The 9652-nt window shown below is 44.1% G+C and overlaps 1 protein-coding gene across 1 annotated transcript; it reads right to left on the bottom strand.

The window, feature by feature from the left end:
- Positions 1 to 1141: 1141 nt before the first annotated feature.
- LOC100281750 (triacylglycerol lipase) lies at positions 1142 to 8972 on the bottom strand. The gene is made up of 7 exons (NM_001154670.2): positions 8419 to 8972; positions 6996 to 7187; positions 6577 to 6849; positions 5689 to 5791; positions 2451 to 2569; positions 2115 to 2282; positions 1142 to 2026 (listed from the first exon to the last, which is right to left on the bottom strand). The coding sequence occupies exons 1-7, from the start codon at positions 8776 to 8778 to the stop codon at positions 1430 to 1432; spliced, it is 1812 nt and encodes a 603-aa protein (NP_001148142.2). The 5' UTR covers positions 8779 to 8972; the 3' UTR covers positions 1142 to 1429.
- Positions 8973 to 9652: the final 680 nt, after the last annotated feature.

Raw genomic sequence — 9652 nt, 5'->3', positions numbered from 1 at the left:
GTGTTGAGCACTTCATCTTTCGGTCATTTCCATCTCCACCATACTTTATTCCTTGCTTAGTCTTTACTTTGTGGACTAACGTAGCTTATCATCTTAAGTAAAACATTGTTCACTAGTTGTTATTACTCAGTTAAAAAAACAAATGTCCGGGATCTCCAGCATACTTCATTCCTTGCTCAATCTTACTTCGTGGAGTAACATGCGTGAAGCCGGAATGGAATAGGAATGTAGTGGAACTTGAGCCGCTGTGTCGACGGAGGCCAGGAAAATCAACGCATGCGTGAAGCAGATTTCGCGGCAGCTGCGATTGCATTTTTATCCCAAGCGCCGCTATGGCCAGAACCAGAAGGCTAGAAGAGAAGAGGGAGAAACGAAATTTCCAAGTTTTTTTCCCCGATGGATGTCATTGACGAATAACATGAACTCTAAAACGAGGAAGGCATGGAAACCTTGAACAAGGACCTGTAGCGTGGAGGAAGAAATGACGGAGAGAGAGTGGAGGAGAAGGACCTGTAGCGTGGAGCGGCGCATGACGCTAGGACAAAGAGGCGACAGAGAGAGCGAGGATGAGCAGGATCTGTAGCGCGAGGGTGAATGGAGTGGAGGCGACCAAGAGTATACATGCAAGATGGATCTAGAGGCGTAGAGAACAAAGTTATAGAAGGGAAACCTTGTTTTGACCGTCGATTAGTAATCCAACGCCTGCAAACATTTGCGGCGACGTGGACACGGTGAGAGAAGTCGTTTTGAACCGGCTTTCATATATATATATATATATATATATATATAAGAAGAAAAGAATAAGAATTCCTTGCTCAGTCTTTACTTTGTGGGCTAACGTAGCTTATCATCTTAAGTAAAACATTGTTCACTAGCTTTTATTACTAAGTAAAAAAACTGGATATCCACCATACTTCAATCCTTGCTCAATCTTACTTTGTGGACTAACATAGCTTATTATCTTAAGGAAAGCATTAGTTCATTAGTTGTTATTACTCAATAAAAAACCAATCTGGATCTTTCACGTACCCTACTCGTCTTGTTTTGGGTACCCAACTCGCTGATGCCCATGGTAGAATTTCACATCCATACCCCGGCTACGAAAGCTAGACTACCATCCCTAGTCTCCTGAAAGAGATGATGCCCACAAATTAATGGTTAATATATTAAATATTCACAGCTAAAGAAAACTAGTGCTGTTGAAATTACAGAGATCATCACCAGGCGCAGCTCTTTGAGCTTTTCTTGAGGTGCCTGCCAAAGTGGAATGACCAAGAATAAACAGACCAGAGCCCAACTGGCAGTGTTGTACATCTTCTAGATCGCCATCACAAAACTTAAACCAACTACAATTACGCACAAGCAATCTGAAAGAATGACTTTCCTTTTCATGATCTGTACAATAATTATCCTGTACACACTTTTGATGCTACAAGGAGTCCAGCTGGTCGTCGATGTCCTCTGCAAGCTTGTCTATCAACTGCTCCATTGTCTTGATGTACTTGGGCATGTAATGTTCTCCTATCATGGACCTCGCCAGGCGAATCTTACTGTACAAATGTCGGGGTGTCTCATATAGGGCGATGACCTCCTCCTGGGCTCCTTGCTGACTCGTGGTTGCCTCTTCCGCTGCTGGCAATCCAACCATGTGGAGTATTTTCCCTGGGGGGTACAGCTGGTGTGGCTCTTGACCAGAGCTTGACGATGATGGCAACTGCTTCTCGTCGGTCAAGGACTCCAGAAGCTCCATGGCGTCTTCATCTGTTTCTGTCAATGCTGATCCCTTTTCCTCTCTGTTATCTGGTTCTTGAAGGTTTAGTTCACCAAGATGGATTGAGACTAGCGCAGCAGTTGCCGCTTCGGTAGTTTTCTCAGTTTGGACACCAGTGTCGGTTTGAACTTTCGTGCCCTCAATTTGTATTGACGATTCCATACTCTGTTTGGGTGCAGCCACACATGACCAGCAAGCCAGTGCAGGGCGTTTCTTCACCACAGCATGGGTATCTGCTGAAGGCTTACTCCCAGCCTACCAAAAACAATGAGGAATCGACCCATAAGTACTAGACATAATAGATTTGCCATTTTATCTGTTTAAGAACTAGTTCTTGTTATACCTCAGGACTCTGAGATTGCATCATATCAACATCCACAACCTTCGATCTTGGATCAGAGACAAAGGGCACATGAGACCTTATGAAACTCACAGAACGGTTCACAAAACCTAAGAATCTAGTCTGCTGAATTTGTTTGCGAAGGTCATGTGCCCAAGACGATGACATAACCTGCCAACATTCAGTGCAAGAGTAAATATATGTTTTCTTTTAAGCGAAGAAATTGTTTGAAGAATAATTATCCTTCCTTCTAAACTACTACTTAACCATTCAATATAACTCAGTGTTCCACTTTGCTTAGATACTCAAATATCATCAAATGAATAGACCGAGAGGTACCTCTGCCCGAAGCTTGGCAGCAGAAACTAGGCCAAGTGATGGCACTAGGTCATTTCTGTTAACGATGGAGGTAACAAAGTCTTTACCCGACTCAGCCAAGTCCCATGTCATGCAAGCAGCTGAATAGTGACAGTGGAAATGTAAATATATCAAACGAAGCAATCAAAGAGAATTTTCAGACAACAGAGAAACTTTCCAGAGATGATAGATTATAGTAATGATCTAGGCTTAGGGATAATTCGGAAGAATGTGTTCTAGTGATAGAAAACTCAATAAAGCCATCTTAAAACGTCAGTTTTTTTTTTTTTGAAAACTGGCAAGAGAATTGCCTGTTATATTAAAAAGAAGGTGAGAGCCAGCGAGGGCTAAAATATACAAGTACATCACACTAGGGAAGGAGACATTAAGTATGGTGACACAAATGTTCCAAAACCAACCCCTCTCCTTCCCCAAAACCTACACCAGCCTTGCTAAGTGTTTTGCTCCTCCTAGAATCCACAGGCGAATTTGCTCCTTAATCATCGCTATAGTCTGTGTCACGGTCTTCTCTTTGTGCTCAAAGATTCGCGAGTTTCTCTCACACCAAATTGTCCAAGACACGAGGATGATGAGGGTTCGCAATCCCTTCACGCTTCTCACTGCGGATGTTGCAAGATTCGACCACCATTGGTGCACCGAATCTACAGGTTGCCAAGAAGAATGGTGGATCTCCGTAATTGCAGCCCAAATACTCAAATCAGCCCAAATATGTCTGGTGAAGCAACATTCAGCAAAAAGATGTAGTCCAGATTCTGGGCATGAGGCGCATAGGACACAACGCGGATTATGAGGCCATCCCCTTCTTGCCAACCTGTCTGTTGTCCAAACTCTATTTTGAACAGCAAGCCAACTGAAGAATTTGCACTTTGGTGGCGCCCAAGCTCTCCAAATTATACTATTAAAATTCCTGCATGTGGAGCCATAAAATTGCGCTTGGTAGGCTGACTGAGTTGTGTACTGGCCACTCATAGTAAACTTCCACTTGATAAGGTCGGGGGTATTGTGCATTAAGCGAAGCTGATTTACCTCGCACCATAATTGACAATATTCATGTATGTGCGCGGCAGAAAAATCATTGTGATTAAAATGTAGGTCCTGAATCCATCGGTTGTTTGAGAGAGCCTCATGGATGGATCTATTTTTGCCGTTAGAAATGGAGTAGGTCAAAGGGAAGGTGTCTCTAGGTGTCGTACCCCTTAGGCCAGGCACTTTCCCAGAACAAAGAAGACTTACCATCCCCCACCCTGACTGAGGTTGCTGCTGCAAACAGTCTCCTGTCCAACATATTGCAAGGTATATCTTTCGCCATCCTCTGAGTATTTAACAGTTTGGCCTCCTGCCACAACCATCTGAGGCGTAAGGCCCGCGAGAAAAAACCAAGGTGCAGAATGCCTAAACCACCGTATTGTTTTGGTCTTGCTGCACAGACCCAGTTGACTTTGCATTTACCGCCGGTTAATCTCTCTGAACCAGCCCAAAGAAATTGCTTACGTTTTGAGTCAATGAAATCCAACACCCTTTGGGGCGGTTTTAGGGCTAGGAGCAGATAGGTGACCTGCGAGGTTAGCACTGCATTGACTAGTGTGAGGCGGCCAGCCGCCGAAAGGTTTTTCCCGCTCCATGTACTCAGCTTTGCAGAGACTTTGTCAATCCATGGCTGGAAGTCCACCCGTTTGAGTCTGTTCATGGACAAAGGTAGTCCAAGGTATTTGAGGGGGAAGGAAGTCCTCGAGGCCGGTAGACCAGATAGAACGTCAGAGAGGTTGATGTTGTTACACTGGATTGGCACTACTGTGGACTTGTGGAAATTTGTTTTTAGGCCTGTGGTTTCACCAAAAAGTTCCAGAATCCTTGCGAGCATAGATACCTCACCTTTTGTGGGCGTGACAAATATGACCGCATCATCCGCAAACATCGATATGCGCAGGTCGGACGAGCGACCACGGAGCTTGGTGAGCATTCCGAATTCAGTTGCTACTTCGAGGAGTCTTTGCAGGGGATCTATTGCAATGACAAAAAGAAGAGGAGATAGGGGGTCGCCTTGCCTTAGGCCTCGCCCGTGCCAGATAGGGGGGTTTGGTACGCCGTTAAGGATGACTCTTGAGGTTGAGGTGGAGAGAATTGCCGCAATCCATTCCCGCCACCTTATAGGGAAGCCTAGGTGCTCAAGGAGGGTGAGGATATACTCCCAACATATCGAATCAAAGGCTTTTGCTATGTCCAATTTGAACAAGAGTGTTGGGGTCTTGTTTGTATGAAAACGACGTGCCGCAGTACGCACTGCCAAGAAGTTATCATGTATGCTCCTGTTCTTGATGAAGGCGCTTTGACAAGTGGAGACGATCGCGTTCATATGGGGCTGAAGTCGTAATGCCAGTATCTTGGAAATAAGCTTTATGAAGGAATGTATTAAGCTTATCGGTCTAAAATCACCCACTTCTTCGGCCCCTTCTTTTTTTGGGATTAGGATTACATTAGCGGTGTTGATGAGTGATAAGCTGCCACAACGTAGAGCATGGAAAGCGTTGGCCGCCCTTATGACATCCCCTTTTATTATGCTCCAGCACGTCTTAAAAAATAACCCAGTGAAACCATCAGGTCCCGGCGCCTTGTCAATGGGCAACAGATCAATGGCTCTTTTGATCTCCTCCTCTGAGAATGGAGTAACTAAAGAAGAGAGATCATGGTGTCGTAATCCAAGCGTCGCCCAGTTGAAGTCTATTCTCGGAGCGGGTGGACGACTCAACATATTTTCAAAGTGAGATTGTATTTTCGCGGCCTTGCATTCATGTGTTGTTGTCGAGCCATTTTGGTCTTTGAGGCAATGAATGAAATTTTTTCGACGCCAGTTATCATTAAGCATAAATACAACATAATTATCTTTTGCCATTCTTTTAATTTTTAATATGACTAATACCCTCTACAAAACGAAAAGTGTGAATGCAAATACCAGCAGGTGAACCAGTGAGCAGTCATTAGACCGTGCACTCATATGACCATCTAAAACACTGTTTTTGCACTGTTTATAGATTGAAGTTCGAATATGGATATGCGGATGGCAAGCTGCTGGAGATAGCCTTACAAGACATAGTAGTGTGGCAGCATGCCAATAATGTGTAAAATATACTGTTTGCTCTAAATGTAATGATTTTTCTCAACTTATGTTGTTCAAAGTAAACTATACTCCTCAGTGCAGTACCTGGCCCAAATGCAATACAAGTGGATGATGCCAGCTTCTCATTCTCGCGAAGGATGTATGTTAGTATTGTTGCAATCCCAGCTCCCATTGAATGTCCAATGATCTGAACAAAATAAGTAAAATGAAGGAAGGGTCAGATAGAAGACATAAATATTTAACACCATATACTGTCTGTGATAAAAGATAGATATAAAGAAATATGGGGCTAGATAGAAGTCCCTCCCAAGACAAGAAATCATCTAAGATGAACAACAAGTAAACCAAAACAAATGCAAATAGCGTCCTTTAGCTTCTAAACATGAACGTTTGAGTAGACATGCACTGGTTAGCTAACAAAATTCACTGAAATCACATAAATAAATATGAAAGTCAATGAACAAATGAGCTCCAACATTAGTAAGTTATTCAGCATTAGTTTCATATTATTGTCCTAACAATTTTACATTCATGAGTGTGGTCCACTTATTCTCTCTACTCATGGTAGTCATAACTTTAAGCTTGTACCTCAGTACTTAGGCAATCTATTTTCTTCAGATTCCCGCTCAGCACTAGAGAATCCTAAAGTCCGTTGCTGATACTTTACTGCAAGAGTGTTTCAAAGTTCATTTGCTTTGGCTTGAAGAAAGGAAAAATGTATTTGGCATTTCCACTTAAAAAAAACTTGCAGTTCCACTTGCTTTAGCATTCACATCTTATGTTGATTTTTGTGCAATTTACTAGGCAGACAGGTAAGCATCAATATGAGTTACAGAACTGTAGTTGAATACAGAAGCACAAAATCTAAAAGAATGGAGCATAGAAAACTCATCAATATATAATACCATGAGTTTTTGACAATAACATCAAAAGATCACCTGGAGATACTCGGCAAGAGCTGAAAGAAATTACCTTAACCTCATATTCTGGGAATTGCTCGATTGCTTTACTCAGGCAAGGAATGGCTTGTTTTGCAATCCATCGAGCTGCTACAACCATTCCACAGTGAGCGTAACCCAACACTAGGTTGGAGACTTGACCTTCCTGGACCACAACGTGATGAAATGGAACCTCTGCGCCAGTTGCTGCTGTCAACCGCTCCTTAACACTGATAGCCCCCCTAATGAAGAGGAGAAAGCATTGGCTACTTCTGTCACAGACAATTGTGAAGGCAGGCTTCAAGATCTGTATGATAGAACAGGATATCGTCCAGTTACTCCTGATTTATTGTCAGTAGTGGAATGAACAGAAAAATATTGGCCCGCGACAAGTTTGGGATGTTGAGTCTCAACACATAATTGACAACAGAGAGTTAACTGATACTTACGCACCCTCGCCTTAGATTTCTTTATAAGAACATCATTCTGGCCATAACCACCATACTCCAAAAACACGTTGTATGGCTTCTTCGAGAAATACATGCATTGCTTCAGATATCTGAGCAGCGAAATCAGCTCCTGCCTTACCTCAGGCCCATCCAGTAGTACAGAATCACTTCCAGCATACTCATGCTGCAGATTGCCCTGTAAGAGTAAACTGATATCTATCATTTATCCAACGGCTTACAGAAATAAGATAAAAGTACAGTAAAGGCAAATGAGCAGACCGATTTCTGAAAAAAAAACAGCACCTATGATTCTAGAATGTAGAATACTTAGAGCAGCTAAAGGTGGGTAGCATCTTATCAGTTAGGTATCTGGTTCAAATCCAACGACCACTTAACTTTACAATTTCGGGAACCTAAATTAATCAAAGTGGAGTATTGGAGTCTGGTTTCTGGGAGGGAAAAACCGAAAGTAGGATTGCTTACACGCACGCGCACAGTCTTCTTAAACAATCAAAATGAGTCAAATTTAATAGGTATGCAGTATGCTAAAGTAGTCCCACTCCCATGATGCACCAAAATCACGAAATTATTGAAGGAAACGCAATACTATACATGGATGGTGAGCTCAAAAGCTAACTGCATACGATCAATTTCGACAATACAGATGTCAGCAAAGTAGTACTAGAAAATAATTGAAGCTCGTTGAACTGTTGGTAGAATTGTATAACAAGAATTCCACAAAAAAAAAAAAAACTAAGACAACGCGCATTCACGTACTCGGTAGTTTGTTCTCAAAGACTCAAACTAGGCAAAGTACTCATGTAACCTCCAAGCTAGCAAGGAAACATGTTGCAGCATAGAAGTACTTAGGATTTACTATTACTACTACGTATTAAGGTATAGTCCCAGTTGAAGCAACTATATGGACTTGCTTCAAAACTGGACCAAAAAGATTTTCAGCAAGTTATGCGAGTAACTCAGAACAGTCCAATATTTTCAAAAAGCACAGCATAAATGCGCAACGAAAAATCGGACCACGAGGGAAAGAAACTCGCGCAGATTGGGGGCGTTTCTTCCCCATCTTTTCTTGCACGCAAGATTCTTTACAGGAGATATTTTCTATTTCGCGGTTTTCAAATAAGATAATAAAGGAGAAAGGAAAAGAAAAGAAAAGGCGACAAACGAACCTTGAGTGCTTGACCAAGAGAAATTCCACGGAAGCAAACACATCACATCCAAGTTAACCAGGCAGGCAATGAATTCCAAAAGTGAAAAATCTTGGGAAAAAAATTCTGGCGCAAGACAAAGCCACTGACAAACAAACATGTAACGGCAGTACGGCACAACGGGGAGGAGAGCGCTACTCCTAGTGGGCGTCGCGCAGCCGGCGATCGTGGAGGAACCGGCGCAGGCACTGGCACGCGTACCTGCTGGCGCATGTAGTGCTTGATACCGAAGGAGACCTCCCCTAGGGCCCACTTGCCGAGCGTCTCCGCCCAGGTGAAGCGCACGGTGCGCGCGGCCAAGGCGGCCGCCTCGCCCCACCCGTCCGGGGCGCGCTCGGGCCACCGCCACTTGGTGCGCGACGCCCGCCGCTGCTCCCGCCGCGCCCGGGCGTCCTCCTTCCTCCGCCTCCGCGCCTCAGCCGCCGCCGAAACAGCCGACGATATCAGCTGGTCATCCAGGTTGCCGCCGTCGCCGGCGGCGTCCCCGCAGAGCCGGCCCGACAGCACCAGGTATAGCAACACCGCCGTCCCCGCCGCCGTCGCCATCCCCTTCGCGCCCATCCCGGCGCGGTAAGAGCACGAGCGCGGGTACCTGCTGCGTGTGTGTGTATATGTGTGATTGTCTGTAGGGGTCCGAGCAAGGAGAAGGAGAAGCGGGGGTCCTCGGACGGGAACGAGATCCTCTGACGTGGGAAGAGGGCACTGCCGCGTGGCCCCCGCGTGCGACAGGGCCCGCGTGCAGTGACCCTACTGCCCCCTGCAGTACGTCAGAGGAACCTCTCCCCCTCGGACGTCGGGTCGTAAACTTGGGACGGAAGAGGGGCTCGGCAGGGGTCGGCTAAATCGATAGGCGATCATGGCCGGAGAGACGATTTTACCCCTGAGTTTTTAAGGGCATGTTTAGGGCTAGTTTGACAACACTATTTTTTATGGGATTTCCAATTTCCCATATTATTAGTAGAAACTAGAGTGGTTGCAAACATAAAAGTTTATGTCACCGTTTATAAAACCTAGATTTCCAATCTCTTAAAAACTAAGAAACTACTCTCTCGTAGCTAAAACTAGCTTTTATTTGTTTAATTACATCATGTTTTTGTTGGTTTCATGGAATTTACATCTACTGCCACCGTTTTTTAAAATAGAGGAAGAATATGCTAGTAATTATGTATAAAAAAATTAAAAACTGGTTTCTTAGAAATTGAGTTTCAAACACCTCCACCCAACTTTTTTCATAAACCAGTTTCTTGAAATTGGGGATGGAACTGGTTTTTAAAAAACTGGTATGTTTCTAAACATGCCCTAAGACGTCATGAACCTGGGACGAAAGAGGGGCTCGATCAGGGGTCGGCTAAATCGATGGGCAACCGTGGCTGGAAAGACGATTTTACCCTAAATCATAAACTATGCAAGTGCAACAAAACAAGTATAATATAAT

This window comes from Zea mays, chromosome 10 (genome assembly GCF_902167145.1).
Source record: "Zea mays cultivar B73 chromosome 10, Zm-B73-REFERENCE-NAM-5.0, whole genome shotgun sequence".
Taxonomy (NCBI): Eukaryota; Viridiplantae; Streptophyta; class Magnoliopsida; order Poales; family Poaceae; genus Zea; species Zea mays.
Note: the sequence above shows the minus strand (reverse complement) of the source record. Positions and strands in the feature narration are given on the sequence as shown.